The sequence below is a fragment of the Sprattus sprattus genome, assembly GCF_963457725.1.
Source record: "Sprattus sprattus genome assembly, chromosome: 13".
Lineage (NCBI taxonomy): Eukaryota > Metazoa > Chordata > Actinopteri > Clupeiformes > Clupeidae > Sprattus > Sprattus sprattus.
In genome coordinates this window covers 16,087,591-16,109,524 of record NC_137911.1, presented here as the reverse complement: position 1 = coordinate 16,109,524, position 21,934 = coordinate 16,087,591, and the positions used below count along the sequence as shown (strand labels likewise).

Genomic DNA, 21,934 nt, shown 5'->3' with positions numbered 1-21,934 from the left:
TGGCCCTGGTGGGACACATTCTCAGATGGCCCTGGTGGGACACATACTCAGATGGCCCTGGTGGACACATACTCAGATGGCCCTGTATAGACACATACTCAGATGGCCCTGGTGGTAGCCATGGAGGCGGTATGTGAGGACACAACAGAGGTTGAGACATTCCAAAAGAGTCTTCTTCACATCGTCTCGCCAGTTGTGCACGTGATTTCTCATTGTTTTGATTTCTCAAGTTGCTATTTTCTGCAGTTACCTGCGTTATCAATTGCACAGGTCATGCTGATCAAACTGTCTTATGGAGCTTCTCTGTTGAGTTGTCATATAAATGTTAGCAAAAGAGAGTTTCACTGACAACATGACTAAGCAGATTTGACTGTCTAATTCATAAACAATGACACAAGGACTCTTCATTCTGATGGCACTGGCATGTTTACTGACATAGATGTTTGCTTTAGAGATATAAACTAGGGATTTTGAGCTTTTCACAAAATACATTGTGTGGTGCTTTTTGTACAAATTGTATCGAGAAACTTCACTTAGTGTTTAGAAAATGTTAAGGATGATTTGAGAAAGGTACCAAAGCAACTGAGAAAAACTGTTCCTGCTTTTCATAGAACGCATATAATTCTTTCTGGGCAAAAGGCTATTTCATTGTGAACACATAAATACAAACTGTCAGATATAGGCTCTTCCTTTGTTTACTTAAGTCCCATGTCACTAAACAATTCATTTGGCTAAATCCCATAAACAGCCAGGATGAGAACCCCATGTTACCTTTGCTGCCTCCGGTGGCGGTAACTGTTGCTGTACTACCTGTGGAGGGCCTGTTCTTTTTGGCCCTGGTGCGGGGCAGTGTGTTGGACTGTGTTTTCTGGTGTATAAAAAACAATGAAGCAGAAATATTAGATGACAGATTAACATCTGTAACACTGTATTCTGTAACACTTTCACACGTGAGTTATTATCAATCACTGTTTTTACACTAGAGCAATTTAACAAGCACTGTAGGATAATTATTGACATTTCTGATACCAAATCACTGACTGTTTCTGTGTGTGTATGTTTCTGTGTGTGTGTGTGTGTGTGTCTGTGTGTGTTTGTGCGTGTGTGTGTGCGCGTGTGTGTTTGTGTTTGTGCGTATGCGTGTGTGTTCATGTTTTGTTTAGGCCTTACCGAGTAGGTCTTTTTTTTATGAGATCGAGGTGACCCGGAGCCCTCGTCCTCTGATTCTGTCTCACTGTAACACTCTGCAACACAACAACACAAGTACCTTAACCACAAACACACACCCCCACCACACACACTCTCTCACATAACACAAACACACACACACACCCTTTCTCTCTCTCTCTTACCACACACACACACACACACACCACAAACACGCCCTCTCGTTCTTTCTCATCACTCATGCTTTATCGCTGATACTCTCTCTCTCTGATACCACACACAAACAAGTTCATTGACACACACACACACAATACTCTTCTGGCTAACTTCAGCAGTGAACTCGGGTTACCTTCTTCGCTGTCTGGTGGGTCCTTGTGGAGCTTCTTGTGTTTCTGTATGCCGCTGATCAGGCTGTTGATCCACCTACACACAGAGAGCACCGTGTCCAGAAGAGACGAGAGGAGAGGAGCAAGGTCAACATTTACATTCACATTAGCCACAGCAGAACACTGAGCAGAGGAATCACTCGAAGCAAGGGAGGGCAGGAGGTCAAACGCAGAAGAAGCTGAGTGACTGGCAGCCCTGGAATGGAACGGTGGAATGGAATTATTTACCCGGCACAAGGTCATATGATTAAAAGGTGTTTTTGTCCTGTTTAACAATGGAATATATACCCTAAAGGAGGCCTAATATACTACCTTATATTACATTGTTCAAAATAAAGAATGTGCTGTTGCTTCAGAGGATGAAAAACTACATTTGACAAACAAATGTTAGCCTTGGTAACTTTGGTAACTGCAAAGTTTGTACTTTGTATAATAATGTTAAAAATATGCCTACTCCCGTCATATAGGGCAAGATGAAGCTTGGCCCTCTTGTGGCGCTTGACTTAATACAGCCTTCAGAAGTGTGTAGCTGAAAAGCACACAAGTCAAGGACCGAATATGTGTGAATGATGATAACATAAAAAACACACAGATCTTGGGTTTGCTTCATCTGAAGCAAAGCGTGTAACTGCCTTCATGATGCATATATCACAGACTTACTGTAAATCAAGGGGCGAATAGGTGTATGCTGAAAACCGCATAGCTGCGCACTTTTAGCACACGGGAGAATGGCACCCTAAGAGCTGTTACTCAGAGGAGCCGTTCCCCTGAGTGCACTTTGACTGGCTTATACTGTTAACAGTGCTGTATATTAGCATACTGCTAAGACAGTAGGCATTATTGCAATGATTATTTATTTATGATTAAGATTACTTTATTCATTTGTCTTTACAAAGACATGCAATTTCTCTTTAGCCACTGTCTCTTGCATTACTCCGAACATCCAGATGGTGGCGCACATTCCCTTTATGAAATTCAGTGTCATTCTTCTGCAGTGTCATATTTTGAAAAGACCAAGAAGTCAGTGTGTGTGTGTGTGTGCCTGTGTGTGTGTGTAACACGAATGTGACAGTGCATCTGTGAGTGTGTATGAGTGTGTATAAATGAGGCTGAATGCATTGTGTGTGTGATTGTGTGTATAAGATTGTGTGTGCGAGCGAGAGATAGAGACAGAGAAAGTGAGTGTATATGCATGCATGTGTATCTGAGATAAGAGCGCTGCCAGTCAAAGCTAGACCGATAAACCCTTTTGAGAGATTTATACAATCAATCCTATCGGCTGGATCTAAACCTGATGTAAGCCGAATCTAGACCAGGTCCATGCCAGAGCCTACTTCTACCTGCACTAACCTCTCTGTGATACAGAGCACCGGGTGTGTGATGTTGGACAGCAAAAGCTAGGAAACGTGGTATAATGAGTTCTCATGACCTTGTCCTTACGGTAGCAGTAACCACGGCATTCTGTGATCTGAGATGAGGGCAGAAGATACACAGTGCATTTGTACAGCAGCACAATGGCTACTGCCCTTCTGCCAGGGCCATTGACCGTGTTTTATTTCCCTTTGCAACACTGGAATCCTGCTCTTATAGTTTATTACAGATATCTCTAAACTCCACTCCTGCCTACCTGATGAGCAGGATATCATTCAAAGTAAAAGGACCTCCCGCAAAAATTACGACGTAATATCAGAATTCAGAATGCAAGATTCTAAGACTACAGTATATGCTGCATTGCATTTACCAAAGAGATCTTTTTATACATAAAAACATTTTCAGACTTGCTTATTTTTACCTCCTGGAGGGGAAATATCATGTCTGTGGTAAGGTAGGCATTTATAGAGTATGTAATCATTGTGACATTTAACAGCGGAGGAGGTGCAGAAGGAGAACCCTGTGGTGTGACTGCACACGCACACAAAGGACAAAGGACACAGAGTGTTTGTGTGTGTGTGTGTGTGTGTATGTGTGTGTTTGTGTGTGTGTGTGTGTGTGAGAGAGAGTGTTTTAATACATTTATGATGCTTTACCTCCATCCAAAAAGAAATAAACCAAAAACTGATGTTTGTTTGTGCTGCATTTGGGCACATTTGTACCATTAAGCTGGTTTGGGAGATATAGCAACTTTTCATTTCAGTACGTCTAGAGAGCCCAGAGTGATGTCACAGCATATTAGACTCTGGCAGACTCAAAGGCAGGGTGACAGTCTCTGGTGGCCATTATGCTGATTTGTGCCATTTAAATGATAGCGTATGCAGTATTACTGTAGTGCCACCTGTTTGTATTGAGTCTACGGAAATGTAACACCTCAACACCCAGACTGGCACACACAGCATTTGTACAGCACATATTAGTGCAGCTGAACACCAGTGGTGTGATTTCATCTCTTTTGAGATGGGTGTGCCAGAATCACCGTGGCGACTGTGGCAAGTTTTTTTGTGGCACTCACTTGCTCATTTCGTTGACGTTGTCTGCAGCAAAGAAGAAATTCTGGAAGCGCTGATGGCACATTTTGAAGACACTGCAGAAGGAAAGCAAACAGGGCGAGAGAAAAGAGAGAACGAACAAAAAAGAAAGCGAGAGAGAGAGAGAGAGAGAAGAGGGAGAGAAAGAGAGAGAGAGAAGAGAGAGAAAGAGAGAGAGAAAAGAGAGAGAGAGAAAAGAGAGAGAGAAAAAAGAGATAGCACAAGAAAGAGAAAAGAGTGAGAGAGGGAGAAAGAAATAAAGAGTGAGAGAAACAGAGGGGAATGAGGAGGGATGGAGGAGTGACAGAGAAGTGTGGAGGAGAGAATGAACGAGTTAGCAGAGGTGATAAGACTGCCCTTGGGAACAGGGAACATAGTCGGCTAAATTAAAAACCATCAGTCATAAGAGCGACAGTCGTTACACGCCTCAGCGCCTCTACTGCGCTGCGTGCTCACACACACACACACACAAACACACACACACAAACACACACACACACACACGCACACATGCACGCACGCCAGACGCGCGCGTGGGCATACACACACACACAAATACACACACAGGAACTAGTACTGATAAAATGTTAGAGGAGAGAGGGAAACTTGCCCAGCCAGCCCAGGCCCAGTCCAGGCAACATGGATGAATACAAGATTCAAATATAACTAAATGTTTACAATGATGCAAGAACAGAGATGTGAATAAATGTGTATGGTTTGTGCTCAATAAGTGAATTGAAACAAATAATGGATGGAAAGGAATCTGAATATCATGTGAGCGGGAGGGGCGGTGCGGTTATGGACAATAAAACACAGGTGATCCATTTGGTTCCTAGCAACAGCAAACAAACAGCAGAGTGAAATCAGGATGTTAGACACTCACTACTTCCTCTTGTGTTCTCCAGCACTCTCAATGCTGTAGCTGCCAATCTTGACAAGGCCCTCTGCTTTCTCGTCCTGTGAAGGCCACGCACAAACACATACACACATACACAGATACATTTATGTTGTACATGGACATACAGACTAAAATGGCCACACACACACACACACACACACACACACACACCCACACACACACACACACACACACACACACACACACACACACACACACACATACACCAGTGCTTCCAACATACACATCAGTGCCTCCAAACATCAGCTGCCAAGAAGCCTCTTGAAAGGCAACAAATAACAGCTTTCATAATCAAATTCTTAATGAGTGCCTGCTTCATGCCAGCTCTGCTCTGAGATGATGCCAGCGGGCAGGGGGGCACAGGGACAGAGGGGCACAGGGACAGAGGGGCAGGGTCGCACAGGGACACAGGGGCAGGGGGGCACAGCACTGATGGACATAGGGGTAAAGGGTAAAGGGATAAAGGGGTAAAGGGGTAGATGAGTTAAGGGATAGAAGAGGAAAGGAATAGATGGGATGTGAGACGGACCTGTTGGCTGGTATACCAGTAGAGAGTGGGCCCCTTCAGCACGAACCAGAACCGCTGCCACTTCTGGGTCATGAACAAGCTCGTCTCCTTGCGCTTCTTCCACAGCCAGCCGTCGCTGTCTGGCCGACCAAGCTCCCGGCACGACACACGCCGACGACTCATTGCCGTGGTTTTACCTGAAGGGAAGGGGGTAGACATAGCATCCATCACTAATGTATATCTCTCACTGGCTAGTGGTTATTTATTTCTGGCCAACAACACGCTGGAAAGAAACAATGTGTTTGCATGTATCACATTTCATCATTTCACAGACCGAATTGTAATGTCATGTTGGCATGACTCTTGACTGGCTTGTTTTCCAATAGCCAACCACTAGGAAACCGGCCAACTGGGTATGGAGCATAGTCATAGTAACTCACACTGTCATAATACTAGGGGGTTTGTGTTCAGCTGCTGAATGTCTGAATGTCCTAGTGTTTGTTTATGAGTTTATTTCATTTTACCCATATAACACATTACCATATGAGTTTTCAGAAAGAATGAGATCAGTACCTTTCGTAGAGCTCTTCCTCTCATCTTTATCTTCCTGAAAGAAGAAAGCAAAACAGTTATTAAGTTTGACTGAAGGATGGCATGTGACGTTATTATATGGGGAGGATTCAAGGAGGGATGTCTATGGATCTCCAAGGGAGTGCTCCACCTAAAGCTGCGGTTCACAAACACCACTTAATAAAACACATCTGTGTAAATTTCCAAAACGCAGCTGGAGTTTACTCCATTTCTGTCTCTCTCTCCCGTTGTTACAAACACACACACTCACACAGACACACACACACACTCACCCTGTGCCCTCCCATCTCAGGGCAGGAGCTGATGCTGCTTCTGCTAAGCTCCAGGCCCTGGGGAAGGGGGGAGGGGGACCTACGGTCCACTGGTACCTCTACCTCCAGTACTGATCTCACTTCAGACCGATCCAGCTCCTCACTCTCTGCACACACACACACACACACACACACACACACACATTTGAAATGTAATGCCAACTAACACAGATAACATGTTAATTTGCAACTGAGCACGTTGTCCAGCTGAGGTAGTTCATAAATACACTCCTACAGTTTTATCCAACTAAGGTAGTTCATAAAAGCACTAATACTACTTCCATGTCATGTACCCAAAGCACATAAAGACCTCATACTTTCAAACTGAGCTCTTGCTCTTCCTGAAACAGCATTAGGAGTTTCCCATAGTCCATCTAACCCCACTCTCACCTGCCCCCTTGTGGTTGAGGTGTGAAGTGTAGGTTCCTGTGTCATCCACGCCGCTGTCGCTGGTGAATTCTGATTCCTCCTGGCTCATCAGCTGACGGGCCTCAGGCCCATGGACGGCAGACCTGAGGATACAGAACACCAGCTGTCAATCACACTGTCAGGTGTCAATCAGGCAGTCATTCCAAACTCTTCAGAGATCACCTCCCTTCCTAACTTGCACCTTGGCTTAACTTGCACTTAAGCAGTGACAGTCCCGCACTTCTTTTTCTTTTTTATGTCGTTTTCTATTTAAAAAAAAAAAAAAAAAAAGCAGTATTTATTGTTACACCAGGTTTTATTGCTCTTAGCTTGACTGTTCTCTCCCTTGTACGTTGCTTTGGACAAAAGCGTCTGCTAAATGACTAAATGTCATCTGTCAATAAAATGACCAGGTGTCAATCACAGTAATGTGTCAATCACAGCAATGTGTCAATCACAATCATCTGTCGATTAAATACTCATCTGTCAATCTTACACCTCGCTGTCAACCACAGTCATCTGTTATTAACACAAAGACTGTCCATCACACAGTTCACTATCAATCACAGTAATCTGTCATTAAAATACATACAATCATACAGAGCAGTCATCAATCACACAACAACTGACAATCCTAATGCATCCTGTCAATCATACAATGCAGATGTCAATCATACATAGGCATCTGTTATACTGGTCATCAATTTACCAAACACCTGTCAAGAACAATTTGATTAATCGCACAACATAAACATCTTTCCGAAAAATCTGCATTAGCCACACAGCCATCACACACACACTCACTCACTCACTCACTCACTCACTCACTCACTCACTCACTCACTCACTCACTCACTCACTCACTCACTCACTCACTCACTCACTCACTCACTCACACAGTCACACAGTCACAGTCACACTCACACTCACACTTACACTTACACTTACACTTACACTTACACTTACACTCACACTCACACTCACACTCACACTCACACTCACACTATTTGATAACAATGATGAGAAGATCCATAACACACAGAACAGCTGTCAATCAGATAGTGCCCCTCTAGTCTCAGTTCTCCCCAGTGACATACACTCCCTAGCAACAGCATGCACAAATACACCCATGTGCTAGCACACTTCAGTCTCAACACACAAACACACCCACATAACAACACGCCAACTACCTATTAACATTTACCTACACGAACACGTACAAATACACTCATACACCTACATTTACCTACACGCTTGTAGACCAACACACAACCATCCTATAACACAAATATACCACACAAATACACCTACCACCAACACACCTAGGGTTAGAAAACACACAGACTTACGGCAAGACACCTAAACACCAACTCAATGATGTATGTAAGCGCTGTATGTTCAGCTTACACGCTATCTTCAAACACATGGATGGATCTCACAACCACAAACAAACACGCCTCAACATTATCACACAAACACACTGATTCATACACGCTCCCTAAACCCAGCACAACAATACAAACAAAACACACCAAAACACACCAAAACACCTGCAGACCAACAAACCTCACACACCTAACAAGCCACTGACACACTAACAACAGCTCTCATAATAGATAAGCAAAGCTTTACAGTAAACACAGAATGTGGTAAACTTAATATGTATGTCATGATTTATGAAATGGTCTGTTCTTCCCATCAGCCAGCTCATAGTTACAACAGTGTGAGGGATTGTTCTGATGTTCTCGTTTCTGAGAACCCAGGATTCCTGGAAAAGGTACTAGATCAGCAGACTTCAGCAACACCCCCCAACACCCCCCAACCCCCTCCTGGGATGTCAGATAACATCAGCCAGCTGCTGCCTTCCTCATTTCAGATGATCCAAACACACAGTCAAGTCCAGTCAGGCTCACCAATAGCTGATCCACCCCACAGCCAATTCAGGCCAGGAGCAGTCAGCTACAGCTGACAGAAAATAAAACAGATAACAAACATCAGCTATAACTGATCACTTCAGATGATTCAACCACAGCCATTTCAGGCTAAACTCACAATAACTGAAACATCACCATTATAAACAATGTAAACAACAGAGAATAAATACCAGTTATAACTTATAATTTCAGATGACCTAAATTCAGATCAGAGGTTTAGCAACAACTGTCACATAACCCATATAAACATTAGATGATCAATCCAATATATCAATTATTACTGATACATCATGAATATGCAGATCAGACAATAATACAAATGCACTACTGATAGAAAGAGGGAAAGTGAAGCTATCAGAGAAATTAAATGGCACTTTCACAAATGGCACAAATGGCTACATTTGGAAGCTTACAAATAACCTTGTTTACTCATATGATTACAGCACAGGAATACATTGAAAACAAAGTTTGACTCACTACAGTATAAACACTCCCCCACAAGCACTCAGTGGAGATTAGATACTGTATGTGTAACATCCAGAAATATCAGATCTGATGAAATCACAGCAATAACTGGAACCTTGTCCTGTCCTTGTGAAATGAACCAGGGCCTGGATTTGAAGACATCCACTGAGCACTCAGGATGGCCGTAACTAGCTTTGCCTGTCATATGGACCATTGATGGAGAGATATGACCAACCGAGCAAAGTATTCCCAAGTGCTGCATGGACAATTGAGAATCTAAGCTCTTGACAGGATGATTCAAACTGATCCGAAGCCTGTCTGTGTGGGAGGTTTAAAGCTGGATAGGTTTCACATCCACAAGGATTCTCACAGATCAGAGAGCTGCAACCACACTCACCTGAAGGACAGGGACCTGACTGAGGCCGCGACTCTGTCAAAGATAGAGTGTCTCTTCTCGTCCTCTTCCTCCTCCTCCTCCTCCTCTTCTGCCTCTACCGCCTCTTCCACCTCTTCTCCCTCCTTAGGAGAATAGAGAAAGGCAGACAGAAGTACAAAGAGGGAAAGAGAGAGGAGGTATTAGCTTCAGGCGTGTCATTGGTGGGTATGTGTGTGTGTGTGTGTGTGCGTGTGTGTGTGTGTGTGTGTGAGTGTCTGGGCTACCACAGAGGGCCAATTCCTCTCCTGTAGTGTGATGCCAACCTAATGAGTGACGCAGAAGGCACACCGTAACAGATGGCATCACACACACACCCACAGTCAAACACACACAAACACATATACATATATATATATATATACACACCTTCTTGTTCATGCACATACACACACACGTACACGCACATGCACACAGACACACACACACACACACACAGACACACACACACACACACACACACACACACACACAAAATGAACCTGTTAATGAGAAGACCCTATGGGCTTGTCCGTGACTGCACTGGGCCACAGAGAGGCTGAGTCACAGCTCTGCGTGTGAGCTCACACACCATGGGAGCACTCTGCTGCCACTGGGGTCATACAGGTTTGGAGCAAGGGAGTGTGTGTTTATATGTGTGTATGTTTGTGTGTGTATGAAGGTGTAAGTGAGAGAGAGTAAATATGTATGTATAGGCAAACAGATGTACATACATGAGTGTGTCTGTGAGTATTCAAGTGTGTCCATGTTTGTGTGTGTGTTTGTGTTATGTGGAGCGCTGTGCCTGTGCACCTCCGTACCAGTGTGTGGGGAATGTGTAAGATGTACTTACAGTACCAGTAAGTACAGTAAAGACCTGACGTTTGTGTGTGTGTGTGTGTATGTGTATATGTGTGTGTGTTTGTGGGGCTGTGAAAGACTTCTCACTGAATGTCACCCCCTCTCCCATCTCCTGGGAACATTTGCCGTGACAACCAGGCATTAACGGGCACATACACACCTCAGGCTCAGTCTCTGGAGGCTTCTCTTTCCATTTTATTGACACCGGAACCTTCTTTAAGACGAGCGTAACTCCGTTAGGGTTCTCCTTTAGTTTCTTCACCAGGTTCTTTCGACTCCAGCCCACCTGAGAGAGCAGAACAACTCTAGTGATTCCACACAGATGGCCCTGTGGTTTAATGTTAACTTTCATCATCATATGAACTCAAGTATGTTTGAAAGGCTTATGTATATATTACATCTGGAATTTTCCATCTCAAGGATAATATCAATGGCAATAAAATGTAATTTAACTTGTAATTTAAATTTCTTGGACTTGGAACAGTCATCAGATCTCACAGGTTTCTAAAAGCTTGAAAAATATTGGATGTTTAATCACAATTATGTTGGCTATCAGCACATCAGATCCACCACTACTACTGGTCTATATTTGGGATCCATTTTACACTGTACCCTACCCAGTACCCATAATGAATTAACCCTAAACATAATACAAATCTTAATAGGACATTACCAACTCTAATCCGGATTAGACTTACTAAGACTTAAGCATCATTACCTCAGTATCAGCACTACTCACCACTATCTGGTCATTCACCTGGATCACCTCATCTCCAGCCAAGATCTTCTCACAGAAGTCAGCGGGGAACTGGATAGGGATAAAACACAAAACAAAAGAGCGTTTACAGTCACTGTAATAATCTACTGTCTATTGTCACTGTAATACTGTACTGTCTAATGTCTAATGTACTCTGGGCTAGTATGCTATGAGTCCTATGTTAGCACTCAATAGTGTGACACTACTCCTACCTTGTGAGTACTATGCTACCACTCCATACTAAGACACTTCACACTCCTTTGTGAGTACTATGCTAGTTTTGAGAATATTATCTCCTCCAATACTTCCATGTGTATGGGAGCTGTTCTATTTGGTAGCACGTAGAGGTAGCGAGAGACGCAGTTTAAATATATTATGTTTTTTTTTAAGAAATGGTGGTGTCTTTTTTGTGCTTTCCATCACTACAGACGCTTCAAGGCCTTGTGACTGGACTGTGACCAAATGGAAAAATCCAGCTGCTCACAGTCCCACTCCCATGTGAGTCTCACACATCATTACACCAAATACATCAACCCCTTTTGCCTAACCTTTCTCAGTCTCTCTTTCCTACTCTCTCCTGCACTCCCTCACACACACTTCCAACAACACATTTTACCATAAGCTTTACCCTTTTATTCCTCTCTCTCGCTCTCTTTCTCTTGCTTCCCTTCTCCCTCTACGTCTCTCTCTCCCTCTTTATCTAATTTTTCACATAAGGCACATAAACACACACATTCTCTCTCTCTCTCTCTCTTTCTCTCCTTCTCTCTCTCTCTCTCTCTCTCACACACACACACACACACACACACACACACACACACACACACACACACACACACACACACACACACACACACACACACACACACACACACACACACACACACACACACACACAGACAAACAAACACACAATGTACACTTTCTTTGGAGGCACCAGGCCAAAGTTACCTGTGAAGGTCAAAGCACCTCCCTTAAACAGACTGTAATTGCACTCAACCTAGAAAAGTAGTCTACACATGACTCATTATAGCGACTCAGGTACTTCGCCACCAGGCATATTACCACAGTGAGCTATCTGTATGTCACTTACTTCAGGGATATGCCTTACACCCTGCTAAGTTTATCATTTTTGTCTATAACATGCCATATATGCTGTTATATTTTCCATTGTTGGTCTTTCATACCCCATATATGCTTCTATTTTCTGCCCGTATATGTTCTGTATTCCTCTTTTATTCACAATATGCACCCCTATGTGTTCCATGTTCCTATGTGACATGCCATATATTTTGTGTGTGCCTGGTCGAGCACGCTTGTGGTGGTAAATCAGCTATGAAGTCACAGTGCCCTCTGCACTGCTCTGGTAGTGTGGTGTGGTGTAGTGTGGTGTGGTGTGGGGGGAGGGGAGGACCTGACCCTTACCTCTGCAACTGTGCCTGTGACGTAATGATTACTGGAGCCAGTGGAGATGATCTCTATTCCCTGAGAGGGGAGAGGGAGAGAGAGGGACAGATAGAGAGAGAAAGAGAGAAAAAAGGAGATGTTATTACTATTATTATGTTATTCCAATATTATGAATGTAATGCAATACACACAATCTAAATCCTTTGACTACATTTGTGAAAAGAGATAAAGAGAGACAGACAGATGGCAGGGGAGTAAAATCAGCCACACGTAATGGTGCCCAATATAATCTGTGTCTGTGCAGAAACCCTCCCAGGTGTGCATGTTGATCTAGCTGTGTATTCATCTACATGATGTTTGCTTTTCATTCAATTAGAGGTGTGCAATTTTCCATATTCATGTTGGGTATGTGTGTATTTGTCTAGAATAATCTGTGTGTGTGTGAATGTGAGTGTGTGTACAGTTCAAACACACAAGCTGTAATAACTCTATATCTGTCTGTCTGTCTGTCTGTCTGTCTGTCTGTCTGTCTGTCTATCTGTCAGAGTAGCCTAATGCACCTCTTGGCAGTGATACACGCTTGCTGAAGAACATCCAGAGGCTGGCAGACAGACAGCCAAGAGCAAATCTATAACCCTCACCCAGGCCTCTTTTTCACTGGCTTCAGATGACGTAATGATTAGCCATTATCTGCACCAGCTGACTAGCACAGGACAGAGGGGGGACAGCTGGCCCGCCGTCTCAGATTCACACCAGCAGGCTCACTCAGTCCTGACCCAGATTCACACCAGCAGGCTCACTCAGTCCTGACCGAGCCCGAGGAAAACCTCTTGCTGCACTACTGATTACATCACAATGTGCAGCTTTGTCTCTCTGAAATTCTGACATAACCCATCTCTTATGAAGCTGCGATGTCACTAATTGTGTTTGTCATATTTGGGAGATGATACACTGAGTAGCATCTGAGGCTAACCGGTCATGTGCTTATAAGGGGTTCAACAAAGGGCAAATATGCTCAACCATTTTTCTGATTTTTGACGATAGCAAATACACCGATAGTGACTGTACCAATCAATCTGTTCAGATAACTTCTCTCAGCAATGCTGCCAAATTATTTCAACCCAAAAATGTCCAACGACTTTCGAACACACAGTACGTACACAATTCATCATACCACACTAAAAAGGAAAAGAAGCAAAAACTACATTTTGATATCTGTCACATAAATATTAAGGATATACATTGTATAGAGGACACCCAAATGGTTGGCGTTCAAATGTATGAAGGCCCTCTTCAGATCCTTGAGGAGGATTAAAGATATGATGGATCCTCTCTAACTGATACACAAGAGACAGCACTCCGAGCTGCCCCTGACACAAAGCCCCTCTCTCACCCTGCTTCTGTAGTAGATGTACCCACTATAAAATGACTAAAGGGTATAGCTAATCCTTTCTTAGGTGATGACTATAATTTTTTCCTGGGAGAGTGCACCAACACCCCCCCCCCACCCCCCCACCCCCCACACTCACACCATGAATACATCTTTCTCTATGCAAAGATCCATCTAGGCCTTCAATGGGCTTTAACAGCAATCATCCTTTCTCTCTCGCTCTCTCTTTCTCTCTCTCTCTCTCTCTCTTAAAAGCTCATTTCAGGACGTTGTAAGAAAAAATACATTGTCCAGCACACAAAGTCCTTCTCTTGCCCCTGCCATGTTTGTTCCGTGCCACACAAGCCACCTGTAATTACATCAAAACATTGGACAAACCGTACGGCCGGGTAATTACTCTTTCTTTAAATAACCTTACTTTTGCTACTCGCAGAGCACGACTCTGCCTCTGAATCACTATGGCAATGTGTATGGTGACTCTCTATTGGTTTAGAACTGGAAATGATTTGGATCTGGTCCACATTCGTTAGCTTTGTTACTTGACGAGTGCAGCTGTGCTTGCATCACTGCACAGTCCCTCCAGGATTTCATGTTTTTTTTGTGATTTGTTCAATCAAAATGACAAATGTGGTGGTAATGAAAAAATTAAAAACGAATTTAAACTTTAAAAAAAAATGTTTTGTGTCTCTTTAAACCGCACTTAAACTCTACATATACTAGAAATTAAAAATCACAGACATCACAGAGATTAAATATGGTTTTAATTATTTTGTAACATGTATTTTAATATTTTTATTTTTTGTGTGTTCTGACACTCACTTTAGATGTGTCATCTGACTTCACAAATTTCCGCTACGCCTGCATCACTATAGTAATGTGCAAAGAAAGGAGACAAACTAACAGAATTGCCAAGAGGCCTTACAACTGACTCTGAACCATAACATGCACCAGGCCAGGGCCACAGCAGAGTTGGATATCTTTAAGTCAGTCAGTTCTTGGAGCGCGACACTGTGAATACCACCAAAATACCAGCGGACCATAAACTGCTCTAATCTGTTTTGTAACTGGCCACTATCACCAGAGGTGCGTTCAAATTTGGCCAACAGAGGCAAACGGCAAATGTGTTTTCTTTGAACTTTTACATATGAACGTTTTTGTGTACAACATTCCAAATTGTTTGATTTGACAGTAACGCTTACTCCAGCGTGTTTGAAAACATTCACAGCGAACTCAAAGCAAATGAAAAACAGTTGAAAATGTTGTTTGTCATTTTTAATGCACCTCATGAACCCTCAAGAGTGAGTGAGTGAGTTGAGTAAGAGAGAAAGAGAAAGTGGGTCAGTGTATCTGCAGTGTGACTGTTTGTGTATCCATATTTGTGCAGTGTACGTTTGTGTGTGTTTGTGTGAGCAGTAAGTGTATCTCTATTTGCGTGTGTATGTGTGTGTGTCTGTGTGTGTATCTGTGTGTTTATCTGTGTGTACATGTGTATGTGTGTGGTACCAGCTGGTCTTCTGGAGAAACGGGCACCAGGTCCACACTCTCAAGTCTGGCCGTGTGAGAGAGCAGGGCGTCGGGGCTGCCAGTCAGAATCTCGTCACACACTGCCACCAGCTGCCGACACTGTGTGACAGGAAGAGGCAGGGTCAGAGGACCTTTACAGGCCACAAGATCCAGGAATACACACAACGCATCATCTGACCACCCAAACATGAACACACACATGAACCCTACACATGAAAACACACATGAACACCCACATCAACACCCACATGAACACACACATGAACACACACATGAACACACACATGAACCCACACATGAACACACACATGAACACACACATGAACCCACATATGAACACACACATGAACCCACACATGAACACACACATGAACACCCACATTAACACCCACTTTAACACACACATGAACACCCTCATTAACACACACATGAACCCACACATGAACCCACACACTTAAGGAAAGACTGTTAAGCGATACAATTATTTTTAAACCATTGTTGTTGACTTGTTAGAAGTTGTTATTTTAGATTTCTACAGCTAAAACAAAGTCTCACATCATGGCAGAATACACACAGCATGTTTAAAACAACAAATATTAGAGAATATTTGTATTCATATGGCATCACAGCTACAGCAACCAACCATGAACACATGGCCTCATAGCTACATCCAGTCACAGTCACACAGATGAATAGCTACAAATTTGCAATATATACTCATTCAGGAAATACCACAGTGTTTCCTGAAGTATTACTACAAAGTATTTCATTACATCTTTACGTTAAACTTGAAGACAGAATGTACAAGACAGAGGGGAGAGAAAGGGAGAGAGATGGACAGAGGGTAGTGAAGAGGATAGATAAAGAAAAGAGGAGGTATAGGCAAAACAGAGAAATAGAGAGAGAGACACATAGATAAACAGTGAGTACACTTACAATGGAAATGATATCCTTCTCCTTCTCATAGATAGTGATGTCCTGGGAACAGACAAAACAGCCAAGAGCTGACTACAAAACAAAAGCAAGATTAAACACACGCATACACAGCCACACACAAACTTTCAGAGAACATGCACACACAGCACACACACACAGTTCCAGCCAATCACTGCAGGTAGGCAGGCCCTGAGGGGAGGCTCGGGACACAGAGGCTCTAGCCACTCCCCATGCATGCGATCCAAAATCCAGAGAGGATAGGGGGCAACAGAACCCCTACAGCCGTCAGTAACAGCATCCAGGAGGGGCATTTAATTTCCTTACTCGGCTCACATACCTCAGTGTTGAATAAGAATCTATTCCACACAAGGCTCATAGCCAGCCAGGGCAAGACAGCAACTTACTAGAGGCGCTAAACTTCTTATTGCGTAATACTGCTAATAGAGCGGATAAGCCTGAGATGACCCTTGGGTCTTTGAACTAGCGCCCCCCACAGGCAGAGCTGTGCTGCTCCCTTCACAGCCAACAACAGGACTCCCTCAGAGGGCTTTGAGGGAGGGTGGGTGGGGGGGTGTTTAGCCCAGAGATTAACAGGCTAATTACAAGCCCATGTTATGTGACACTGCACTCAATTGAGAATCTGTGCAATGCAGCTGAGAAGCATTTAGCAGAGGACTGCTTATGCAACAGGCTGAAGATCCTTGCGGCCCGAATAATAAAAGAACAGATTCAACCGGAGAGAATGAGGAACACAACAAGGAGCACAGCAAGACGAAACAAAGATGGCCGTACTTTTTGGTGCGTTCTTCGGTCTTTTGTGTAACATGTTTAAGTCAACATTGCAATAACCTTTGAACTTTACACATAAATATAATATAACAAACACAGAAACATAGAACTCTACCTGTTGTTATGAGATATGATGCAAACTTCAACCGCTGCCACACCTGAGTGTGTATGTCAGTTTGTGTGTGTGTGTGTATGTGTGTATGTGTGTATGTGTGGGTGCATCTGCGTGTGTAATTGCGTGCGTGTGTGTGTGTGTGTGTGGGGGGGGGTTGTTGATGTCACCTTGGCTCACTTCTCTTTGAGGGGTGTGTCACTTCCTCTCAGGTTAAACACATTCACACTATAACACTGACACACACGCACACACGCACACACGCACACACGCACACACACACACACACACACACACACACACACACACACAACACACAAACACAAACATAAAGACACACACACACTTTCATTTTTACTCACATTCAAACACTCAGCAAACATGAAACTCGTATCACTCGGCGCCTTAAGCAGACATTCACAGGCACGACACACAAGTAACCTGGAGCTTCACCTCAGACACAGAATCTTCCTCAGACCATGATGCTAAAGCCTCACGACAGCAGACTCAGGGGAAAACCATAAAGCTCGACACCATCCATTGGGCTGTAAAAGTCCACACCACACACACACACTGTATCTACTCCCAGCTCCTTCTCCTTTTGTTTCACTTCCTCTGCCTGTGACTATTATCAGAGGCAGCAAGCTGATACTATCTGACAAATTACTGTACAACATGTCCCCAGACAGTACAGAATCCCGGAACAGACTTTGCCCAGAACTGGGCCGGAGCTGGACAGAGTTTGTCCCCGTGTCAGGTGTTATCCAGGAGCACAACCAGTCTGTTGCAGTGGTACTGGGTGACACGCTACATGAAGCCCTTGAGCCGGCAGAAACTAATCACTGTGTATCGCCTCACTGCAAGTCTCGAGTCGGATCGCTGCAGACTCGACCAACCGTGGAGAGAAATTTTACTCTGGTCCACCATATCACATGGGCTTTCTGGTGTTCTTGGCTAATCAAAAACAAACACATTGGCTAAGGCAGAGACACAGAGACACACACACACACACACACACACACACACACACACACACACACACACACACACAAGTGATCTAGTCACTGACTCACTGGTTTGCATTGCATTGCATACTGTTGATTGTAGGCCTACTGTCCTGCAGTTACGGCTGAACTATGCAATTATCTGAATAGTGTTGCTTTCAAGGCTGACCTTGAGAGAACAGAATGTGGGGTAATGGTGAAATAGCGTAAGTAGCATATGCAGACACCTGCCAGGTTTAAGTGCCATAACATTACAACTGGAAGTGCCTCGTTAAATCAAGCCCTGACTTTATGTACAGATTACCAGAGGAGGGCAGTCACAGGGTCATAAAAAGACATGAGCAAAGGCTTCTGGGAAGGCTGCGCTGCTTTGTGTTTATGTTGATTGGATGGAGATGAGGCGTATTCAAGAGACCCACTTCACCATCTCCCGCTCAAGGCATTATCCTGCCAAGTTGTCTAGGAAACATGTTATTTTGTGTGTGTGTGTGTGTGTGTGTGTGTGTGTGTGTGTGAGGATATGGGTGTGGGTGGAATTGTGGAATAGTAGATTGGCTATGAATGTACAGTGAATATGCTGACATACATGCATGTACAGTCCTTCAGTGTGCACTCCTTACCTCTCTCTCCCCCCTTCTCTCTCTCTCACACACAAAGAAAACTACTGCAAGACTTTTGTATTTTAGAAAGCATCTTTCACGTACAAATGTACTGCAGAGTGCATACACAGGTGTCAAAAGCAGACAGCTTAAGAGAAAGAGCTTGCCATATTCAGCCTATTGTATCCACTGTACTTACAGCCAGTGGTGTAGTGGTGCCTTGAGAAGTGGGTATACTCTTAATTTTTTTAAGCAGCCCATACAGCACAGGATAAATGTCCTGTTTTGAAAAGTGGGTATACGCAATGCTGACTGTAAAACAAGTGGGTATACTCCGTATACCTGTGTATACCCTGGACTACACCACTGCTTACAGCACCTTGCCAATTATCCAGAGCTGTGAATGCACTGGATTTACATAATCATTTTATATTCCACTGGTCAACTGGCAGACTAAGGTGGCAACAGTACCTTGTTCATGGGTTTGATTCCTAGCACAGATACTGCAGAAATGTAGAATGTTTTGTAGTGTAAGTTGCTTTGGATAAAAAGGACTTCTACGTGAATAACTGTAAATGTGCCTTGAGTTATTAGACTACCATAGCAGCCAATCCTACAGGCAAGTAAGGCTCAAGTATTCTCTCTGCATATTCTCTCCCTCTAAAGACACACTTAACCGTCATCCGCTCAAGGCATTATCCTGCCGAGTTGTTTAGGAAACATATTTTTTTGTGCTAATGTTTTAAATCACAAAGAAGTAGACACATGTCTGCATCTTGTATCTTTATATAGACAAAGAGGTATGCATCCATGCAGTAGGCATCATCCCCCTATGCTTGCCATTGTTTGACCGTGAAGCCAACCTCCATTTTAATTGTTCTTCTGTGGTTCTTCTTGACAAAGACTCACTATTGTGGGCTTGATTTGCATGTGCTCCCCATAATTACGAGGAGCCCAGACACGGAGGCACTGTCCGACCATGATTACTTTCCCCTGTCACCTGCAACAAAGACGGCTCTCCCGCACAGTTTAGAGAAATAAATAACCTCTATAAAGTAGAGACACAGTGTCTTAGCAACCACAGAATGTATATATATAATCAATACCAGATGACAACCATATGTATGGACATCTGTCTCCACACCTGGTGCAAAGAAATGTACACCCATGTGACTGACAAAAAAATCTATGTTTTGGTCATGATCACATCTATTTGTATGGAGCGATGGAAAATGAATGCTTCTATCCTGAAAATAGGGTAATAAATATTTGTCAAACAATATGCAGAGTGATCTTTAGTTTCCAAAACTTCCAAGACAATCTGATAACATGTGCAACTGTACTGGTCTGTTAAATAAACATAACAACACACAGATAGACACGGCTATTTCCACTCTGTATGAGTGGATGATGGGTCATAGCTCGCTTTCAGATGTGTTCAGCATATGGATATGGTATTTATAGTAATGGTTCAGTATATACATCTGCATAAGAGGTCAGGTTTGCGCTGAGCATATGTAGACAGTCAGTCATATTTATAGATATGGTATATACATAAGTTTAACTTTAACTTTAAGTGAGACAAGTAAGACTTTAAATGAGACACATAAGACCTCAGTTTAAGTGTCAGGGTCATGATTATGATGTGTCGTTGGGCTTCTCCGGATGTGTCTGTCCTGAGCCTGGAATGTAAATAAGATGGGCGCGGTGATCCCATAAAAACAGGTCAGCTCAAAGGAATATCCACACAATGTTGACCAAAACCACTCTGATAGAGATAGGTGGCAGAAATAAACACGCACACAGACAGAGAGAGAGAGAGTGAGAGAGAACTCACAGACACATGCACAAACAAACAAACACACACACACACTCTTTAAATGGACACCACAGGTATGCCTTTCCCTTTATGCCTCAATCCTGAATCATACACTGACTTGGGGCTGTTTTTGACACGTCATCCAGAGTTTTGAGTCTGAGCTCCCACACAACCCTCACAGCAACACACCGCTTGACCCCCTGCAAGCATCCGACTGAAGCCCTGTATATTTTACCAGCTTGGCTGACTCAGTCGACTCAACAACACTTAACCAACAACAACTGTCAAGTAACTGGTGACTCATGTCCAATCTCTCCACACAGCAATGTGAATATAGATTATAATTTTCTTCACAGCATGAAGTTTTAGGCTCAATATGTGTGCTCTGCTATGATGCAGTGTTCCTTGGTTAAAGCAGAGAGAGAGGAAAGAAAATGTGAGCAGTGGGGATGCTTTTAAAAGCTCTGCAGAAAACAGCGTAATTACGTGAAGTGCAGGGGTGGTCAATTAAATTAGAAACAATAAAGCAATTCCCCCGGATGTAATCTAATTCAGAAACCATTCGGCCCTCCTTGGGCATTTAAGCCTTGGAGATAGAGTGGACAGATTCAGAGCCGCATAGACAGTAGGGGTTTTCTATTAATATGTTCATCTCCTAGACTTCTTTTATCCAGTGTCACCTACAGTACAGTAAGATGTCTATGTATATACTGATACACATATCTTCATCACTAAACATGCTCCTTGGTGTCACTCTGGCACCTTGCTTTAAGAGTTCAGGTAAGGATGCCAGACTGGATCTCACAGCTAAAAAACATTATTCCCTATGGCTAGGTCATGACCTACTGAATACACAAAGCTGTCTTTTGGGGGGGAATTGGTTACATTGCTATCAAAAACAAGAAAGGTCAAACAATAGGAAATGAGTGCTAGTAAAGAATGTTTTGTAAAGGAAAACATCCATTAATTGAGAGATTCAATTGCTTATTAACATTAACTCTAAATGTGAGCCTTTCATTTGTAGAGGAAAGCTATTCTTAGTAACATTGCTTCTAAACACGTCTCAAAAGGTCAGCCTTCAGAGCATATGTGCACCTTTATTTGGATGGTCCCCTATAGACTAGCTACATATGCTCAGATTATGAAAACACTTGATTTGGATGGACCCCTATA

At 43.3% G+C, this 21,934-nt stretch overlaps 1 protein-coding gene across 3 annotated transcripts in view; it reads right to left on the bottom strand.

Moving 5' to 3' along the window:
- Window positions 1–21,934, bottom strand: part of cnksr1 (connector enhancer of kinase suppressor of Ras 1) — a 42,408-nt gene that overhangs the window by 4,492 nt on the left and 15,982 nt on the right. For all 3 annotated transcript variants that reach the window (XM_080849899.1, XM_080849897.1, XM_080849898.1), the window contains 15 exons: window positions 16,439–16,480; window positions 15,482–15,601; window positions 12,607–12,666; window positions 11,164–11,232; window positions 10,585–10,710; window positions 9,549–9,670; window positions 6,735–6,856; window positions 6,306–6,451; window positions 6,016–6,049; window positions 5,464–5,639; window positions 4,899–4,972; window positions 4,000–4,071; window positions 1,517–1,590; window positions 1,171–1,244; window positions 772–868 (listed from right to left, as the gene is read on the bottom strand). In XM_080849899.1, coding sequence (XP_080706025.1) covers window positions 772–868; window positions 1,171–1,244; window positions 1,517–1,590; window positions 4,000–4,071; window positions 4,899–4,972; window positions 5,464–5,639; window positions 6,016–6,049; window positions 6,306–6,451; window positions 6,735–6,856; window positions 9,549–9,670; window positions 10,585–10,710; window positions 11,164–11,232; window positions 12,607–12,666; window positions 15,482–15,601; window positions 16,439–16,480 — 1,408 coding nt within the window. The remainder of the gene's footprint in view (window positions 1–771; window positions 869–1,170; window positions 1,245–1,516; window positions 1,591–3,999; window positions 4,072–4,898; window positions 4,973–5,463; window positions 5,640–6,015; window positions 6,050–6,305; window positions 6,452–6,734; window positions 6,857–9,548; window positions 9,671–10,584; window positions 10,711–11,163; window positions 11,233–12,606; window positions 12,667–15,481; window positions 15,602–16,438; window positions 16,481–21,934) is intronic.